This window comes from Mus caroli, chromosome 13, assembly GCF_900094665.2.
Source record: "Mus caroli chromosome 13, CAROLI_EIJ_v1.1, whole genome shotgun sequence".
In the NCBI taxonomy this organism is placed as follows: Eukaryota; Metazoa; Chordata; class Mammalia; order Rodentia; family Muridae; genus Mus; species Mus caroli.
The window spans coordinates 20,746,000-20,767,245 of record NC_034582.1 but is presented as its reverse complement, the minus strand read 5'-3'; the positions used below and the strand labels follow the sequence as shown (position 1 = coordinate 20,767,245).

Genomic DNA, 21,246 nt, shown 5'->3' with positions numbered 1-21,246 from the left:
GTACTAATTTAGATGCACAGAAGAAATCCAGGGAAAGAACTCTGGACCCAGTTTTTGGCTCATAGGCATTAACTATTTAGTTGGAAGGAGAGCAGTATTTTAAAATCAGATGTATAGAGTCATTTTTATTTCAGTCTCAAAAGCCCCAGACTAAACAAGAATATAACAACAGATAAAATCTGATTTCCATAATAAAATCAAAGATACAAAAAATAAAAAATGAGATTAAAATTGATTTATGTGTGTTAACAAGAAAGAAGGAATTAAGAAGCCCATTTTTAGCTTATAAGAGCACCAATGACCTTTGCAATAAAAATGGCTTAACAGGCAAAAAGAAATAACAAAAATATTTGTTTTAATGAATCACTAAGCAAGCAAGAAAGTAATGAAAAATAATAAGTCCAAAGTCCAAAGTCCAAAACCAAATAGAAAATGGAATATTTGGAAGCAAGCAAGGACGAGAGCCAGCTTTACTCTGTTGGTGTCTGATGAGCCTCAGAAGCTACAGCGGTTTGACGGTAGGAAGCAGATAGACGAGCAGGGACATGGGGCCATCCACCAGAGTGTGGCCAACCTGCTAGGGACCCTGTCCCTAAAGACAACTCCCCTAGCAGCCATCAACTGCCAATGACTCCTCCACAGTGAGTGGCAGCCCATGAGTCCCTCCCTCCTCCATGTTGGAATGCTGGCTGGCTTGCTCTTGTGCAGGCAACCAGGGATGCTATGAGTCTGTGCATGCATTCATCCTAGAGAGTCCTCCCTGGCCTCTGGCTCTTACAGTCTTTCCACGCCCTCTTCTCAGAAGGCCCCTGAGTCTTGGGTTTGAGTGATACAGATGTCTCATACATGACACGGGACATGGTCACTTCTTAGCACTCACTCTCTACCCTTTGAGCAGCTGTGTCTGTGTTAACCTTCATCCACTACTCAAAGACGTTTCTCTGCTGAGGCAGAGCTGTGCTGCAGTCAATAAACTTTCATCAAAATTCCAACAAGTTTTTCCTGAAACACATTAATTAGCCTTATCCTAAATTCCACGAGAAAGAGCAAAGATAAAACATACTTTTAAAGAAGGGAGATACTTTGAATGAAAATGGCCCCGGTAGGCTCAAATACTTGAATGTGTGGTTCTAGTCCAGGCCCAGTGTCTGTCTGCTTCTCTGTCTCTCTCTCTCTGTGGCTCTGTCTCTCTCTATCTCTCTTTACCTCTCCTCTTTCTCTGAGTGTGTATCTCTCTGTGTCTGTCTGTCTGTCTCTCTGTCTTTCTCTCTGCCACGGCACTCCCCACGGTGACAGTCATGGACTCTGACACTGTAAGCAAGCTCCCAGTTATATATTTTCTTTTCCAAGTTACCTTGGTCATGGTGTCTCTTCACAATTCAATGGTCACTAAGACAGACGACAAAGAGGAAGCTCTGCCCTTCTAGAAGCTGACGTACAGCAAAGCCACAGGGACAGAAAGAAGCAGTGTTCCTGAGGGACAGTTACTCTGGCCAGGAGGAGAGAAAGGAAAGCACACAGGCTTGCTGCAGACCAGGGAGGAAAGAGTAGACTAACGAGAAACTCGTTCTAGAACACCCAGCCACCTCGATGGGGAAGGTAAATTAAATTTATACTTCAGCTTACAAAAAAATGTCCAGATGAATTAAATGTAAAAAGACTTCCTGATCTCCCAGAAAACCCAGGTTTGTTTCCCAACATCAGACAACTCACAACCACCTGCAACTCCAGTTTCAGGGGATCCAGGTCACTCCCAGCCTTAACAAACAACTGCATGGAAGTGTTACACACACACAGGCACACACACACACAAATAAAAATAAATCTTTTTTAAAGCCATAAAGGTTTTAGAAGACTACATAGAATCATGCCTTAAAGGTAGACTATTGCTTTTAAAAGACACCAGAAGCATCCACAACCAAGGAGAACAGATATAGTCAACTACTATGGATTAACAAATTCGATTAGTCAGCCTTCAATCCCAGCCCTTGGGAGGCAAAGGCAGGCAGATCTCTGAGTTTGAGGCCAGTCTGGTCTGTAGAGTGAGTTCCAGGACAGCCAGAGCTACACAGAGAAACCCTGTTTCAAAAAACTGAAAAAACAAACAAAAACCTCAATAATGAATAAAACACACCCTAAGTATTAATACACACTACAAAGTGTACAAGCATAATTTAAGAAGTAATTTGACAAAATGGTGAGATAGTAGAAGCTATATATTCAGAACACTATGCAAAAACACCGGCAAAGCCAGAAGTAGTAACACAGGCCAGTAACCCAGGCTGCTTAAGAGGCTGAAGCTAGAGAGTCCCCAAGGTCAAAGCCTGAGACACTCAGTTAGACCCTGTCTCAAATTTTTAAACACTATTTAAAAAAAAGAAAAGAAAAGAAAAAATGAAGTCGCTAAGGACTTAGCAAAGTAACAGAGTAGTTGCCTAACATCCAGAAAGCCCTAGGTTCATTAGCTAGTAACAAGGGTAAAATTACACACACGCGCGTGCGTGCACACACCCACACAGAGAGAGAGACAGAGAGACAGAGAGACAGAGAGAGAGAGAGACAGAGAGAGAGGGAACAAAAAGACAAACCAGTAGGAAAATAAGCTATAAACTAAAAAACAAATCCAGCAAGTCATAAATTCTATTTTGGTACCACATATTTAAAAGAATGTTGGTCTTACCAGTGCCGTGAGAGGTAATTAAAATTAAATTCAAACTGGCTCAACACATCTCCTCCTACGGCAAGAGAAAAATATTTACAATCTGTGGGTTAGTGACAAGACAGCTTCTTCCAGCCCACATTCCCACAAACCAGACTATTCCCGTAGCTACTCATTCTGTTTCAGACCTGCCTTAAAGAAAAAGCTCTCTTTTAAAAATCTTAGCTAGAAGCCGGGCGGTGGTGGTGCACGCCTTTAATCCCAGCACTTGGGAGGCAGAGGCAGGCAGATTTCTGAGTTCAAGGACAGCCTGGTCTACAGAGTGAATTCCAGGACAGCCAGGGCTACACAGAGAAACCCTGTCTCAAACAAAACAAAACAAACAACAACAACAACAAATCTTAGCTAGTGACATGAATGGATTATGAAAGCATAGTGAAATAATTCTGTTTGCTATCTTTTTGCTTGTTTTAACAGGATCTCACTGTGTAGCCTTGGCTGGCCTGTGTCCACTCTGCTTAGTGCTGCCCTTCAACTTATAGGAATCCTCCTGTAATTCAGCTCCCCAACTGCTGGACTTACAGGTGTGTGCCACCACACATAGCTCTGAACTTATTTTACTTTAAGATAGACCATACAAGTCTATTCAAATAAATACTAACATGTACATTACCACTGGAAAAAAGAGTTCAGCAATTGGAAGCTGAGGTACAGGTGACTACGACTAATCTAGCAGATGGCGTTTAATCCAACATATAAGAAAAATTTTCTCATAAAATTATTTTCTCATAAAATTATATTCTCATAAATTTCTCAACAACAAAATACATATTTTTAAACAACAACAAAAAATACATTAATGCACCCACTTAGAAATCTGGCCCCTTAGCTTGGGGTGGTGGCACATGCCTTTAGTCCCAATACTTGGAGGCAGAGGCAGGGAGACCTCTGTGAGTTCAAAGCTAGAGTTCCATAACAGCCAGGACAACACACAGAAACCCTGTCTCAAAAAAAGAAAAGAAAAGAAATGCATCTCCATGTTGCATTGCTGTGTTATGTTCTGATAGATTTTAGCAATAAAATTAGAAAAATATTTAGCATATAAGGCTGGCAGGGTGGTTCAGTAGGTAAAAGTGCTTGCTATGTAAGGCTGAGCTCAATTCCCAGAACCCACAGAAAAGTGGAGGGAACCACTTCATAATGTGGTCCTCTGACCTTCACACTCGCACACTGTGGCTCGCATGACACACACAGACACATCATGTCCATGACAACACAGATGCTCAAGCACACACACACCATGTACATGACAACACAGATGCTCACGCACACACACACATCATGTCCATGACAACACAGATGCTCACGCACACACACACACACACACACTTGCATGCACACTAACAAATAAATTAAGAAAAGTAATTGACATATGAGAAGAATGAATGGACAGTACCAAAGTCACCAGCCGAGTGAGCGTCGGAGTAAGAGTCGTAAAAATCGATCTGAGGAACAAAGAGAAGTACGTGGTGAATGTCATGGACTGTGGCCCAGAATGTCACCCCGAATCAGACACGCCAAGGGGAGGTGACAGCCTCTCCTGGGGAACTGCAGAAGTGTATCTTGGTGTTTGGCCTTCACAATAACATTCTCCCTCTTGTCTGTGTTGTCCACTGAGTTGGATAACAACACTGCTGCAGACAGTTGTGTCTCCCTGGGGTGAACAACTTTTCAAATGGAGTTCAGATTACAGGTCCAATAGAGTAGGGTTTGTAGCAACTAAAATGACTAACGTGGGTGGAGGATGATAAAAGGCATAAATATGAGCAAGGTGCACTGACATGTATGTATGTATGTGTGTGTGTGTGTGTGTGTGTGTGTATACATACCATCATGACGAAACCCATTATCTTATATGCTATGGAGAGATGGTTCAGTAGTTAAGAGCACTGGTCACCCTCCCAGAGGACCTGAGTTTGATCCCCAGCCCCACATGACAGCTCACAACTGTCTGTAACTCCGGTTCCAGAGAGATCCAATGCCCTCTTCTGACCTCTGCAAGCATTGTGTATACATGCTGCATAGGCATACGTGCAGGTAAAACATCCACACATATAAAATAAAAATGAAGATTAAAATCTTAATTAAAAATGCCCAAAGTCGAATACAACAACTCACAGGCAATAGGGTCTTTCAGTCTAGTTATTAGGAGAGACCGCAGCCCTCTGTTTGGGAGCTATTTTGAAGAGAGCCAAGTGGCAATCAGTCCTTTCCTTAATCAGACACACAGCCTCAAAGACACTGCAGAGACACACCTGCCCCTGTTTGCAGCACCTTAGTCCATTTCAGTCTTGTGGGTGTGTCTTTAAAGGTGATAACAGTGAAAGGAATTAATATAATAACAACTTCTTAAAAGTCAAAACTCTAGCCAGATGTTCACAGGATGTGTGGACAAGCTAAGCTTTTCCTTTTCCTTAAAATAATCCAGTCTTATTTGTAGATTTGGGGATCAAATCCAGGGCTTTGCCTGTTAAGCAAGCACTCTTATCTCTGAGATACTGCTCACCCTACCCAGTGTTGGTCAGGGTTTGACAGTGGCACCCTCGTAGTGACAAGTACTCACAGCTCCCATTGTCCTGAGGAACCCTTGTTCAATACCCAGGCTATGCCAGCTGACGTCAGCGACCATGTGGGAGGTGATTCCAAACAAGAAAGCCACCAACTTCTCTGTGTCCTGGGGAGAAAAGCAAATTCAAGTCTTATGTGTTGGGTTAATATGATGATTCCCTGGGAGGCTTTAACAAACATGAATTAACTTCCATTACTGAGCCTTAACAAAGAACTAGAAGCAGGTGAATCGCGTAGCTTCTGGATTCAGGAAAGTACACCAGACTTTCTGGAATACTGCGTAGTGTCTTGGAAGGTTTTCAGATTCATTAGGCATCGGAGCTAAATGGCCGATAACGTTAAGGGTTGACTAGTTGTAACCTCCTGCAGCCTAGGCAGGCTCGTTCAGACCTTATGCCACTGGGGCCACCTGCTGTGCTGCTTCTCATCCCTCTCCTTTGATGTTACACTGCCTGCCACCTGCCCTGAGGCCAAACCGGTTCTCCAAGATTTTCCGGAGTTTACTACAAACTGAATTTGGCGAGTTTCTGCTAAAAGGCTGTTCTGACAACTTCACATCTCTACATCAAGAAACTTGACGTGACTGGGGATGGATGGGCTTCCCTCTTTATAAGCGCAGATTTTATTTTTAAACATTTGAACCTTGAACAGACTAGCATGTCTTGGTTCCATTATTTCTCGACCCGCCTAGGTTCCCTCTTCTTTTTCAGCTCCAGGCTGCTTCCCTGGCTCTAACCCAGACATGAGAGCCGCAGGCCGGCCCCAACAACTAGGCATCTGCTGCATCCCCACTGGTGTGCATGGCACCGCAGGTCAAGTGGCAATGAGCTATCCTCATCTGGGCAGCAGAGATGCCAAATGGAGTGAACCCAGCAGTACTTGGCAGTGCAGTGGTGACTCCATGGAGGTGGGAGTGCGTGCATACCTTCTCCCAGGGCAGAGGGTAGTTCTCCCGAATATAATGGATGCTGGCATTAAGAAATGGAGTCCAGTGAGTCCTCTCAGAAACGTCATGATATTTTCCTAATAAAACAAAAAAGTTTGGCTGTGGAGCCTAAAATGTTGAGAGTCTCCTCAAATTTCCCATGACCACCCACTGTGTTGCTGGCTCCCTTCACTTTCCCCCCAATTCCTTCTTTCCTCAGTTCTGACTCCAAGGACACCTCAGGAGCAGAAGGACCAGGTGTAATTTTAGAAGAGTCACTCAAAGGATCCTTCCCCAACAATGTGCTATATTCTGATATCTTATCTCATGTCGTCACTCTCCTTTAATTTACTTCTATCGTTGTTGTTGTTGTTACACTTGTTTGCGGTAGGTAGGTCTGTGTGTACACGCACACCTGCATAGCAGGACTCATACAGAAACCAAAGAACAAGAACAACTTGCAGGAATCCATTTTCTCCTTCCACTATGTGAGTCCCAGGGATGAAACTCAGGTCATCAGACCTGGAAGCGAGCACATTCAACTCACTGAGCCGTCTCTCACACACACCCTCCCTATTATTCATTTTAAGTGACTTTTCTCTCTCATATTCTGGTCCTAATCTTTATACCACATAGGAGAGCATAAACTGGTTTATGCAAATGTGGATAGCCAAGCATGCTGGCACATACTTGCAATCCCAACACTCAGAAGGTGGAGGCAGAAGCAGGAGGATTAGGGGTTTGAAGTCATCCACAGCTACATGGTGAGTTTGAGGCTGTACCTTGGCTACAGGAGACTATCACAAAAGAAAGTGGGGGGAGAGAAGTAGGGAGGGAAGGAAAGAAGAATGGAGAGACAAGGGAGGGAGGAAAAGATTGTAAATAGATAGATAGATAGATAGATAGATAGATAATCTAAACTTCTTAGTGTAGAGTGTTGTGTGTTTTGTCTACTTTGAAGGCCCTCACACATTGAGCAGAGCTTCTTAGATTTAATGATCAAAATCTTCCCTTTTTTCCATGTATTTTTATTAATGTTTCAAGGGACTGTCAGAGGATCAAGGGACAGTAGGACTCACTGAATGCTGCTTAGGATTTGCCAAGTGAGAAATGGTAGGTTAGAGAGAAGAACTATGACCTACAGGCAACAGCAGTAGCGTTGAAAAATGACAGAGAGGAAAACAGAAAGAATTGCTTATAAACTCAAGAAACACCAAGCTTAGCTTAAGGATTTATGTGTTTGACTACGTAAGGCGTGAGTGTGAGCACAGGTGCTTGAGATCCTGAGTACAGGAGACGGCAGCACCTCAGCATGTATTTCACTGTTGTTAAACCAGATTGTTAAGTGATGGGGTTTAGCCAGTGGTGGTGCACGCCTTCAATACCAGCACTCAGGTGTTTCGGCTGGCTTCTTTGTGCCCTGGCTTTGGATGGGTTTAGTTGGGTTGGGATTGGCCAATTGACAGAATCAATAATGAGAGAAGAAAAAAGGAGGGAATGGGAAGTCTGAGGATTTATATTCTCAGCTCCTCTGCTGTAGAACGGAAGGAGGCTGGCTATGACCCTTAGCTACAGATTCCACTCCTGTCAAGTGGTCCCCACCATGAAGGGCCCCTCAGCACAATGATGTCATCATTCCCCTGCATCACCTGCAGGTGGCGACTCCTTATATGCTGCCCACACCTTTAGGAATGGTGTTCTCTTAAATTCCCCTCAAAGTACTCAACTGACTTAGACTTTCGACTGGGCAGTGACATCATTAATATCACAACAGCCTAGGGAGGAGGCTGCTATAGCACAGACACAGAACGGAGACTGTAGGAAACCTTTTTTGAGAGTCACATGCTGACAAACAGAAGGGACTGCCACAAAGCAGTAAAGCAAGGAGAGACATTCAGACCAGATACCATCACGAAGCAAAATTCCCAGAATTTCTATGCCCAAGCACTTAAAGTCATCGGTGAACACTTTTACAGACATGTTTATATATAAACTTGTATTTTATTTTTGATTCTGTGCATGTGTTTGTCTGTGAAGGATGTGCATGAGGGTGCAGGTGCCTGCAGAAGCCAGAAAAAGATGTCAGATGCCCTGGAGCCCAAGTTACAGGTGGTTATGAGTCACCCAACATGGCTGCAGGGACTGAAACCTCATCTTCAAGAGCAGTATACACTTTTAACTACTGAGCTGTCTCTCCAGCTTACAAAATATACAATTTTTAAACTCCTGTTAACCAGCAAATGCGGCATCACTCCCTCTGAAAACATGCCCCTTACCTCTTTTACAGATGCTAGGATAAAAGGCATCAGGAAACACCGTCCCAGCCTGATATGCGTCCTGGTGCTCTAAGATCAGCTGACAAACAAGAGAATGCATCAATTAGAGGGCTGGAGTCAGAGCTGGGAGAGTTGGCCCCATGTGCTTCTAGCTATGAAAGATTAGAACTACACCAGACATAAACAGATGAAGGAAAAAGGCAGGCAAGGGTAACTGTTAAAACCCCATACATATTTCATCAGCATACAGTATATATAATAACTTCAGGGACTTTCCTGTGTAACAGGCAAGTTTAAAAAGTAGCAAAACCCACCTGTTGAGATTTTACTATCTTTCATTTTCTATTTTTGTTTCTCTAATGGAGTAGAATTCTGCTAAGGCTATTTTAAATTTTTTTTACTTCTTTATGTGTTTTTGTTTTCTGACACAAGACCTCCTGTAGCCCAACTGGCCTGAAATTTCTATGTGGTCAAAGCTGACCTTGAACTCCTGATCTACGCCTGGAGAGCTAGAGTTACAGGCTTGTACAAATCACCATACCTGGCCTTCTCTAAGGCTAGTCAGCTGATCCAAAATTGGTTTATGACAAGCTTTTCAATGATCTACTGTGAAATGAGAAATATATAGATACCTAGATATACACGCACATACACACAAACACACACACACATTTACGTAAACATCTATGCAGGGTAGTTGTGCATGCCTTTAATCCCAGCAGTTGGGAAGCAAAGGTAATTAGATTTCTGTGAGTTTGAGGCCAGCCTGGTCTTCAGAGCAAGAACAGCCCGGGGTTACACAGAGAAATCCTGCCTGGGAAAACCAAACACACACACACACACACGATTTAACACAAATGTATAGGTAGCAACAACAAATGCTGTGTGCGTGTGCAAGGTTACACCACTTGGGCTTTACCTCCCCTCCCCCTCTCATTTTCCCTCGTGCTTCAGAGGGATACAAAGATATCCTTTGCCCTTAAAAATGAGGTGACAGTGGATAGCAGGCCTTTTCTCTAGGATGGTCTCTGTGGAACTTGCTGATTCGGGTCTTTGTTGACTCTAATGGTGTGGCGAGCTCAGACCCCAGGCTGGGAAACAGAAACCTCTTCCGCAGAGCCCTCCTGCTTCTCCTACTAGCCTGGAAGCCTGAGAGTTTTCTGCAGCAGAGATGCAGGGCTCCTGGTGGGGCACCAGCAACCAAGTGCTTGCAGGCAGAACACGCACATCAGGTTCACTGGGAGCACGGGCTGAGGTTATAAGGGCTGGAACTGGCAATCAAGGCAGATTTGTATTTTCCAAAGCAAGACTGCATTAAGTCTGTTGAATCTGCGACTAGCCAGCAAGGGCAGTGGCTATAACAACTGGCACACAGACGGTTTTCAGTACTATTACATGTTCTTACATTGTAAACTATTACATGTTTCTAGACACATTGGAGCTCCTCCTTGGGCTCTTATTGTGACAGCCGCTTCTCTAGCTTCTTGCTATTAGTCCCCCTGCATAAGCTAGCTCAAGAGCTTCTGTTGAGGTTTGGCCTTTTGCTATGTATTGTAATACTGGCCCTCAGGCCTGGTTGCCCCCAAGGACAAGAGAATCTGCACATAGACCCAAGTGATGCTACACGACCTGGCCCCCCAAGTTATCTCTGATTGGTGAATAAAAATGCCTATAGTGGGTAGTATTGAGATAAGTGGGGTTTGGGGTTTCCGGACTTGGGAGTCTGAGGAGAGCCATGAGGGGAGACAGAGAAGGTGGAGAGAAGATAGACGCCATGGGTTAGGTGAGTCAGGAAAGCATGGCCACGTGGGCTGGCCAACTGAAGTGAAGAGCAGCCCTGATGGAAGATAGCAAATTAGAATTTGGGGTTAATGATGGGAAAGCAGATTCTAAAAGCTTAGAGTGTAAATATCTGCCTGGCTCTAGTGCTGATTAAGGCTTATTATATTAATAAAAGCTGTATGTCTTTTATCCTGGAACTGAATGATCAAAGGTGGAGTAGAAACTGCAACTGAGATTAAATAATTTCTAACATGGCTTCTGTGGTCTGCAAAAGGACGACGGTGAAGGACACAATCTGCAGTCAAGTTTGGTGGGGCAATTCTTTTTTTTTTTTTTTAAAGATTTATTTATTTATATGTAAGTATACTGTAGCTGTCTTCAGACACTCCAGAAGACCAGAAGAGGGAGTCAGATCTCATTATGGATGGTTGTGAGCCACCATGTGGTTGCTGGGATTTGAACTCCGGACCTTCGGAAGAGCAGTCGGGTGCTCTTACCCACTGAGCCATCTCTCCAGCCCTGGTGGTGCAATTCTTTTCTTTTCTTTTTTAAAGAAAAATATTTATCATTATTATCCATGTGTAGGTATGTGTGTGTGTACCTGTATGATAAATGTGTGCTACAGCACACGTGTGGGGTCAGAGGGTGGCTTTCAGGAGCAATTCCCTCCATCCCTGTGGGTTCTGGGGCTTGAACTCGGGTCCCCAGCTTTGATAGAGAGGATCTTTACCCACTGAGATATATCACCAGCCAGAGAGCTGGACTTTTGTCACTTAAAAAATCATAAATAACAAGCTTGAGGAACAGTTTAGTGCTTAAGAGCACCTGTTGCTATTCTAAAGGACCAGAGTTCAGTTCCCAAGACCCACATCAGGGAACTCAGAACTGCCTATAACTCCAGCTCCAGGAGATCTGACACCCTCTATGGCCTCTCTCCATGGGCACATGCTCACATGTGATACACACACACACACACACACACACACACACACACACACACATTAAAAACATAAATCCCCTTAGCAGCCTCCACCTTAGGAGCTGGGTTTATTTTAAGCCTTTCTTTCATATCAAGAGAAAGGGGGTTATTATAATAAACCATTATTAGACACAGGCAATTAACAGATGAGGTACTGGAAGTGTTTCTACCCTCTTGAAATATATTGAACCTTATTAATAAGTTAATGATTAAAAGACCGCCTTAAGCCTAGAGAAAAACAACCTTTTGTGAGACAGTCTCTCATCATCTAAGTTGGCTTTGAGATTAGCATATAGTAAAGAAAGACCTTCATCTGATCCTTCCGCCTCAGCCTCCCAAAGTCGGAAAGGCGTTTAGCACCCCGCCCAGACAATTCTGCTTATCTACCAAATTGGCAAGGGTGAAAAGGAATATAAAGTAAACTATGAAAGGAAAAGCTCTATCAAATTGGAATATTTATCAAACTTTTTCCATTTAAGTACACGAGTAATTAAGGCTAGTTGCTTTTTGTGTGCTGTGAAGTACATATGCATGAATATGGTTTTTGTCCAAGCCTTCCTGTCTCACATCTTCCTCCAAAAGTGGAATGTAAAAACTAGAATTCCCCTGCCCCAGACAGGTCCCAGAAACTCTAACTTAAAAGGAGGGGACCTTTTTGTCCTGAGCCAGAAATGCTCTGGCTTTATCTTGTCTGGTAGGGAAGGTCGGTTGAGCAACCTGACCTCTCACTGGGCTTCCCCACCCCGGCCAGGAACTTGAAATCAGACTCTGATGTTGCTGTCCAGCTTCAGCCCACACAATGACACCTCCATAGCATTCCAGAGGACAAAGCTACAGTTTGGGGACAGCTGGGCACAAGGAAGCTTGCAGGAATGCAAACAACAACACACCTGAGCCAGAGAAAGACACATACCGCCCCCAAGAAAACACACACAAGATAGATAAATAAATGTAATGTTAAAAACATTTAAGGAGCGCATTGAAGAGCCCGGAGATTAGCAAGCCCCAATTCAATGAGGAGGAAGTGCTTGCGCCCATGACCTTTCCAGGACTTGCTACTATGCCTGTCTATCCATCCGCCCTTCTTTTTACATTTAGCTATTTGCACTTTCCAAAGAGAGACTATGTTAAGTTTGTGGACTCTGCAGTACATTAGTCTAGATGTATACGAATGTGTCTATGTGTATAACAGTAGTAATGTATGTGTGCCGTGGACGTCCCTATGTAGAGGTCAGAGAGCAACATTCAGAAGTAGTTTGTTTGGGGTTTCCCCCCCCCCCTTCTACTGTCTGGGTTCTAGGGATGACTCAGGTTGGTAGGCTCAGCAACAAGTATCTGCTGAGTCATCTCATCGGACCAATGGGCTGAGTCAGTTCTGACATCACAAAAGAATGTCAACCACTCTTACCAAAGTCAGTTTTTGAGAGTCAATATTACCACATAATGTTATATATCATATGAATAGTAGTCGTAGTTGTAGTAACAGCAGCAGCAGTATTATACAATTAGGAACGATACATGGGAACACAATGGGTTAAAGCGATGTAAGGATGGGTACAAATGACCCATCATATATATATATAATCCTACAGGTGGGAGGAGACACAGAAATAGCACATTTCCTCGTGAAGACCCCTGGCTCCCGAGTTCAAGCTGAGGCTAGAACTCTTATCTGTTACATGCATAGCCTTGGCTTCAGTTTCTAGCAATACACACACACACACACACACACACACACACACACACACACGGGAGAGAGAGAGAGAGAGAGAGAGAGTCCCTGCTCCTCTTGATGATAAAATGTGTACAACAAATAGTTATAAAACATAGAAAATAAGTAATTTCTCTCAAGCACAACCTCTCTTTATAAGAACAACAAAATAAAATAACTTACAAATTATTTCAAAGGCCAGAGATGTAGCTCACTGGTAAGGCTATTGCCTAGAATGCACAAGGCCCTGGGTTCTACAACAAATATTGCAAAAAGCAAAGAAAGAACATGATTTCAAGTTATAAATTATATTATTTAAATCATTGAGTTCTAAAGTATTTTAAATTTACATGGATAGACATATATATTTGTATACATACCCATATAATGTCTGAGTGGCACTGGACATATGTATGTTTTAACCACAACATTAGGTTTATAAAGACAACTCTTAGGATTAACTTAAGGATCTGTCTAGACCTTTGTTTGGCATCCACAGAGGAAAACGTAAATACCATCAACAGAAATTCAGCTCCCTACCTCTTTGTAGTTAATGCGTCCATCTTGAAGCTGAAGAAACTCCAGAGCCCTGTGTCCTGCAAGAAATGAATACCATATGAGCTAAGCTCAACTGTATTTACCAGAGATCATTTTAACTTATGTGTATATGTGTCTGTGTATATGTGTCTGTGTATATGTGTCTGTGTATATGTGTCTGTGTATATGTGTCTGTGTATATGTGCGCATATATGTGCATAAGTGCAGTTACCCATGGAGGCCAGAGAGGCCCTAGGATTCCTCCGAGCTGGAGTTATGCACAGCATAACTCCACTGTGGCTCCACCGCGAACCACCCAATGTGGGAGCTTAGAAGTGAACATGGTTCCTCTGTGAGAACATGGAGCACTTCTACCTGCTGAACCATCTCTCTAGCTTGCACAGATTTTTTTTTTAAGAAAACCACATTTTTTTAAGTTGCAAAATATGGAGAAAAGGAGATAAAAGGTAAGATTGCACTCACTTGAGGTTTTCTTTAGGCAGAACTGCTTTATTTGTTTGTTTGATTGATTGAGTGAGTGATTGATTGACACAGGGTCTCTCTGTGTAGCCCTGGCAGGCATGGAAGTTTGTAGACCAGGCTGGCCTTGAACTTCCAGAGCCTCCTTCCACCTGCCCCCTCAAAAGTGTTAGGATTAAAGGCATAGTTTTATCATGTCCAGATTAGGCACGATTTTAAATATTTATGTTATTAGAACACAAATCAAATTTGTACTGCGATTTAAATGTCCTGCTTAACTAACTCTATGACCCTGGGCAAGTTACCTAACACTGTGGACCTCGGTTCCTCCTCTGTGAGATGAAAGCAAAATGTTACCTCACAGGTTAGCTGAAAGGACCACATGAAGCAAATACTGAGCGAGGACACAGGGGCAGTCATGTGGGAGGAACTTGGGAAACAGAAACTGTCATGGTATTTACCTCAAAGCTGGGTAGAGAACCCTAAACACAATATAAATAAATAAATAAATAAATAGGCCCCAAAGCATGGCTGATCAATGGTCCCCAAGTGTGTTTCATCACTGAAATACTTTGGAAGGACAATCATCTCAGAAAGCTGCGTACTCCACCCCCCATGCAGATGTGCAGAGATCCAACCTGAATCTTAGCATAAGTGGGAGGGTTGATACTCCTTGGAACTCCCGCTGAGCAGCAACATCTATTTCTATTGTGAATCACAGTCTTTTTTTTTAAATTTACTAATTATATGTAAGTACACTGTAGCTGTCCTCAGACACTCCAGAAGAGGGAGTCAGATTTCGTTAAGGATGGTTGTGAGCCACCATGTGGTTGCTGGGATTTGAACTCCTGACCTTCGGAAGAGCAGTCGGGTGCTCTTACCCACTGAGCCATCTTACCAGCCCCCACAGTCTTTTTTTTTTAAAGTTTTGGTTTAAAGTGCATGGGGGTTCTGCCTACATACATGTCTGTGCACCACATACAGACAGTGTCTGCAGAGACTAGAAGAGGGCACTGGATCCCTGGAGTTACAGACAGTAGTTAGCTGTCATGTGGGTGTGCTCAGAATCAAACCCAGGTCCTCTGGGAGAGCAATCTGTTCTCTTAACTTCTAAAACATCTCTCTAGCCCTGAATCATAGTCTTTTTTTTTTTTTTTACATCAAAAAAGCCTCTCCTCTACTGTATACATTGATACCCCAATAATGAAATCACAAAACATACAAAGCATTCAGATTCAGGATCCCAGTTTTTCTTAACACAAACCACGGAATGAGGACAATTCTAGAAATGGTCTGACATAAGAACCAGTCTTCCACTCAGGCCTCACATAAAAAATCAAAAAAAAAAAAAAAAAAAAAAGTGCTATGTCATCTAAGTCGTTACTAAATACAAGGTGGAATTTCAGTTGCCCTTCATACAAAAAAAAAAAATCTTAGAATTTGTGCAGATTTGATTTCATTTATAGAAACAGGTTTAAAACAATGGTTTCACTCTGTAACTTAAGCTGGCCGGGAACTCACAGCTCCCCTCCTGCTTCTGTCTTCCCATTGCTAGGTCTATGGGTATAACCACACCCTGGTTAGATATTTTTAAATGTCCATTAGGATTTATCTATCCATCAGGAACCAACACAGAAACTCTAAGGATTTTTGTTTTACTCCAAGGATTTAAAAGAAAAAAAAAAGAAAAAGAAAAAAATATTTTCATTTACATGTGTTCTCCTTGGGCTTCTGTCATTTTAGCTTAGAATTGGAAGATCCCTAAGAATTCATTACATCCTCCCTCCCCCCACCCAGACCCTTTGCCAGCCCCCCCACCCACCCAGACCCTTTGCCAGCCCCCCTCCCCTTCCCCAGCCCCCCACTCCCACCCCACCCCCCCAGCTACAGGCACCATGCCTTTCTCAGAACAACACGTCTAGTTTACAGCAGGTCTAATAGTTGCAGTCTGTGTCCCTTTCCCTTTGTTTCTTGACTTGCTTTCAGCAGTAAATGTTTGACTCACTGTCGGGACACAGCATTCTGGGCCAGACCACCCACCAGGGAGTCTGAAACAGTGAATCCATTTCCTTCCCTGCAGACTGGAAGGCCGGGTCTGGGCCAGGGCCAAGGTCTGCTGTAACCTTTTACACTGGTAACTATGATCTTAGGATCCTGCCTGCCAGGGCTCAGAATCTACATTTACTTTATGCTAGTAACTTTTCCTATTACATCTGTAACCTAGTCCCTCTTTGTAACTGATAGAGGTGGCTTAACTATAACACCTTTTTATATACCTGTATCATCTTTATTAAAACAAAAGAAAGCACAGAATATTAAAAATACCTAAAATTAGTCTTAAAAATCACTGTAGAATGTACTCTTATTTTAGTTGTTTTATGAATTGCTTTACATTCCTCACACATTAAAAAAAAATCACAAATATATTTCATAAGAACCAAATCCCTTCGTTAGAAGAGACCTACCACATATGCTTACGATGGTAACTATGCAAAGTAATAAGCATTTTAATTAGTTTATCAACATATCCTATCACATCACATACCTTAAATTTATACAGTTTATTTTTGTCAGTTATACGTTAATTAGAAAAAAATAAGTTTAAAAGGCCCTCCCCTTTTTCACTTATCTAAATCCACTATCTATGTCATAGTTTGATTTTCATTGCTGAAATAAACACCATGACCAAAAGCAACTTGGGGAGGAAAGATTTAATTGGCTTACACATCCCAATCATAGCCCTTCACTGAGGGGAATCAGGGCAGGAACTCAAAGCAAGAACCTGGAGGCAGGAACTGAGGCAGAGACCGGGGAGGAGCACTGTTTACTGGCTTGCTCTCTCAGACTTGCTCAGCCTGCTTTTGTATACACCCAGACATCTCCTGCTCACAGTGAACTGGACCTCCTCCATCCATCGTGAATGAAGGAAATGCCCCACAGACTTGTCTACAGGCTCATCTGATGGAGGAGGTTCCTCGGCAGAGATTCCCCCTTCCCAGATTTGTCTAGTTGACAAGAACTAACCAGCACAGTCAAGATCACTCAGCCACTGCCTCTAAAGTCAGGCATACTGGAGTCTGTAGCCTCCTCATAATTCCTATGATGCTAGGCTGGACTCCTGTAATGGTAACAAACACTCAACCTCACTCGTTGTCCTACCTCCCTGAAGCCAAGCATCCTAAGGCCAATAGGTAGCACTTAACCCGTGGGAAATAACTTAGGTGAGTGATGGAAACTAGGGTGACCTTAAAGCTCAAATGATGTGTCATACCCATAAGAGCCACTAACAGCCACTCAGGGACTCGCTCCAATGGCCACACATGGCGTTTTACATCTACCTAGAAAAGCCTGTCCTTGGAAATATAAAAGCACAAAACTAGTCTCACACCCTTGCCATAGACATCCACCTTCCTTCTCTCCTCGTTCTGTGACTTTCTTCGCTTCCTCACTATCCCGTGCGAGGAACACCCAGTGGCTTCACATAAAGGAGCCTAAGGGGCTTCAGCTCTCTCACCTAGCTATCCCCCCACCAACCCACCTACCATTTCCTAGCCCTGGATATTCCCAGTCTCCCTCTCTCCTCTCCACTGTCAGGCCACTTCCCAAAGGAGAAAGAGTTGTGTCAATATGTGGGATAGATTTTCAATCTCTTTTCTTAAGCTTATTGGTGGATTCTTGTCCTTTTAATAACATGAAGAGGGATGGCGAGATGGCTCAGCGGTTAAGGGTACACAGTGCTCTTGACAGGACATTATTCGATCACAAGCACCCATGTTGGGTCGTTCATACCTGCCTGTAATCTTAGTTCTGATGCCTCTGACTTCCAAGGGCACCTGCACTCACGTGCATACACTTACACACACACACACCAAAAAATAATAATAGTAAAAATAATCTTCAAAAATTAACACACGAAGGGGGCAGGAATGGGTGTCGAACTCACATAATCTCAGCACTCAGGAGAGAGAGGTTGGAAGTTCATCTCAACTTTGAGGCTAGCCCGTTCTACATAGTGACTTCCAAGGTAGCCAGAACTATATCAGGAGACCCTGTCTGTAAAACAGACAGACAGACAGACACACACACACACACACACACACACACACACACACACACAGCCCAGTACTTACCTATTTCTACATGTGTTGAGAGACCACAAGATGAACTTCTAGAACAGAAAAGAGGCAGCAGAAGCAGCAGGCTAGACCACAGCCTGCCTGCAGACATGTTGTCATTCCTCCTCAGCTGCTCTGCTAACGTGGGGACAATCTAAGCTGAAGCCAAACTATGACTCCCAAATCCAGGCACGGACTCGGTGTGTTCCCTCTACATAGGTCACTGACACAGGAAACCAAGCCTCGTTTCAAAATAACGCTGTTTTCCAATGAAATCGACGGGGAATCACCCACTGTTTAGCGTCTCCGGAACAGCAAACACACTGTCCACCTGGGAGGGGAGAGAAAGCACTCTGCTGGGACCTAAAAGCCTTGGCTGGAGGCACCTTATCATCCCACCCACCCAGATTTCCCCCCAACCCTCAATTGGCTCGACAAATCAAAGCTGCCTTCACCTTACTTTCCAAACCGGACACTTACCTGTGCCAGTTGACGGTCACTCCGATACTACCTGGCTGTCCACGAGCGGCATCTCCAATATCCTCACCTCACACTTATCAAAGTTTCCTCATCCTCCCAAGCCCCAAGTGCATGCTGGGAAAGCGTTTATGGTGATCACCTAGAACCGGCTTCTCTTTTTGTTGTTTGGCAACAGATACTGCCAGTTCTACATGTTACACAACCCCAGCCACTCCTGGCCTTCTACTCTGGCTCTTCCAACAGGACTTACCCGAGATGTGTTGCAAGGGAGGATTCCTGCAGCCCAAAGACACTGACTGCACCTGCAAGGTGGAGGCAGGAAGCAGATTAAGGCGAAGAGACAAGGGTCTGGAAAATGCTGGGCTCAGAACAGACTCATCATAAGGTAGCCAATCAGAAACAGGGTAGCAATCCAGGTCATTCGTGGACATAAATGATGGTGATCTTAACACCCAAATGATGCACTGTCAGTGCTCAGAGCAGCAGGGTGCTCCCAAGAGACTGAGGAAACAGTATTCATCCTTGGGCTAGGCAAGGGGAAGGGATGAATGAACAAAAGACGGGATAATTTGAGCCGGCTGTCTGCCAGGCAGCAGTCGGTTATGTAATCTTCAGCCCCATTCAAACCCGTAGACATGGTTTCTGTAGTTCTCTCCACCCAGGGGCACTGGTCCTGACTGCTTCTAACTGCCTTTAAGCCACAGGCTGCAAGTTTTGATTTGTTTGTTTGGTTTGGTTTGGTTTGTTGTTTTGTTTTTTAATTGGGTAGCAGGGTGTTTATAAACTTACATCACTTTGTTTTATAGCTCTGGCTTTCTTATGGGGCCAAAGATGACCTAAAATTCCAAATTCTCCAGCTTGTACCTCCCAGTGTTGGGACAGTAGGTGTGAGCTCAGCATATCAGACTAACTTTTTGTAAGTGAGAAAATTGACATATAAATCTAGAATTTTAGCTCTCTATACAGAACAAAATAAAAACCCAAAGAACTGACTTCCTGACCCTACACCCCTCTGTGACATGACACCCAACTGGAGTAGGGAACCAGCTGTCCCTTGGATGAATAAGCCCTCCTCTGTGTTCTCTTGTCCTAGGCACCCGCAGTCTGTGGCGGATCCCCCAGTACTACTCTGCGTGCTGAAGTCTCAGTTGGCCTGCCTCTCCCTCTGAGCCTCCTAAAGTCTGCAGGTAAGATGATAGTGATGCTAAATTAGGACCTAAGAGCACCCAAGAATAGTCAGCCAATAACGGAAAATTGGGTGTGATGGCGTTTACTGTAGTGCCAGAACTCTAGAGGCTGAAAACGGATGGCTGATGGAAGTTTGAGGCTGGCCTGGACCACACTGGGACCTTTTCTTGAGAACAACAACAGGGCTGGCAAGATGGCTCGGTGGATAAAGATACTTGCCGCCAAGCCTGACTGATGACCTGAGTTTAGGTGGAAGGAGAGGACTGAGTCTCCACCCGCATACACAAGTAAATAAATGCAGTAAAAAGCTTAAAACAACAAGGAGAAGATAGCAGATAGAGGACTGGCAAGAATCACCAGGAAAAAACCCTGCCTAAAAGAGCTATCTAGGCAGATATAAGAAAACCAAGCCACATAAAACACCAGAGAAGGTTACAGGTTCCATTACTAACCAGTACTAACCCCGGATTCTTTACATATTTTATACATTGAAGCTTAGAATGACCATATTTGTTAATGCAACAAAAACTGGAGGAATCCCTCAGTGCCATGTGATGGCTATGTGATAATGTTGCTATTTTTTTTTTTGAGAAATGTTGGGGAGATGCCTTTTACTCATGAAATCACAAGCATGAGGACCGAATTCCCATCCTTACCAGCATTTAAAAGCCAGGCACAGTCGTGTGCTCCTGTAACTCCAGGGCAGGGGAGGCACAGGTAAGCAGATTCCTGGAGTGCATTGGCCAGCCAGCCTAACCAAATCAATGCACTCCAGGTTTGGAGAAAGACCATCTCAGAGATAAAGAGAAGGAAAGCTATTGAGAAAGATACCTGATATTGACCTCTGATCCTTATATCGTGCATGCCCACATGTTTATGAAAATATTTTCCCCCCTACTGCTATCCCCCTTGCTAACGCAGGCCTTTTTTATAAAGAGACAGTGTGATTCCATCACCCGGAGCTTCTCTGAAATGCAAACACAAGTTGAAAAGCAAGGGTGCAGGTATCCTAGGAGCCTGTGAGAATGTGTGCCTCATTTGCATACCAATCCTGCTAGCTTCAGGCTGAGGGACCTTGTGCAAGTTATTAAAATATGCTTCTGCTTCTCTGTGACTCAGAGGTAATAATAGTTTCCACCTTGTGGGTCATTGTGGATATCAGATGAGCCAATGCACCATGCATTTTAAGTGGCGATCAGTATACTATATACTTCACAACTATCATTCAAAAGAAAACTCCCCCACCCAAAAGACTCACCAGGGACTTCTATTATTTTCCCTGTTGACTTTTGTTTAGTTTGGGTTTTGTGGCATGGGGGATCAAATCCAGGGTTTCCTTCATTTTAGACAAGTGTTCTAACACTGAGCTATATTCCCTATCCATTTATTGATTTCTTTCCTATCAATAAACCAACTTTACATTCAGGTTAGTCAGTATAAGATTATTTCTAAAAATTTAGATATGGGTATAAAACAAAGTTGGATG

The 21,246-nt window shown here is 43.5% G+C and overlaps 1 protein-coding gene across 2 annotated transcripts in view; it reads right to left on the bottom strand.

Annotated features, from left to right (window-relative positions):
* Gpld1 (glycosylphosphatidylinositol specific phospholipase D1) overlaps nucleotides 1-18,874 on the bottom strand; it is a 48,163-nt gene extending 29,289 nt beyond the window's left edge. The window contains exons 1-8 of one of the 2 annotated variants that reach the window (XM_029468336.1): nucleotides 18,823-18,874; nucleotides 18,108-18,423; nucleotides 13,501-13,556; nucleotides 8,489-8,567; nucleotides 6,213-6,310; nucleotides 5,283-5,393; nucleotides 4,116-4,164; nucleotides 2,681-2,735 (exon numbers count right to left, since the gene is read on the bottom strand). In XM_029468336.1, coding sequence (XP_029324196.1) covers nucleotides 2,681-2,735; nucleotides 4,116-4,164; nucleotides 5,283-5,393; nucleotides 6,213-6,310; nucleotides 8,489-8,567; nucleotides 13,501-13,556; nucleotides 18,108-18,204 — 545 coding nt within the window. In that variant the 5' untranslated portion in view covers nucleotides 18,205-18,423; nucleotides 18,823-18,874. Of the gene's footprint in view, nucleotides 1-2,680; nucleotides 2,736-4,115; nucleotides 4,165-5,282; nucleotides 5,394-6,212; nucleotides 6,311-8,488; nucleotides 8,568-13,500; nucleotides 13,557-18,107; nucleotides 18,424-18,572; nucleotides 18,717-18,822 lie in introns of those variants that run through there. The other variant, XM_021179909.2, reaches the window with a different exon arrangement.
* Between the last annotated feature and the right edge of the window lie 2,372 nt (nucleotides 18,875-21,246).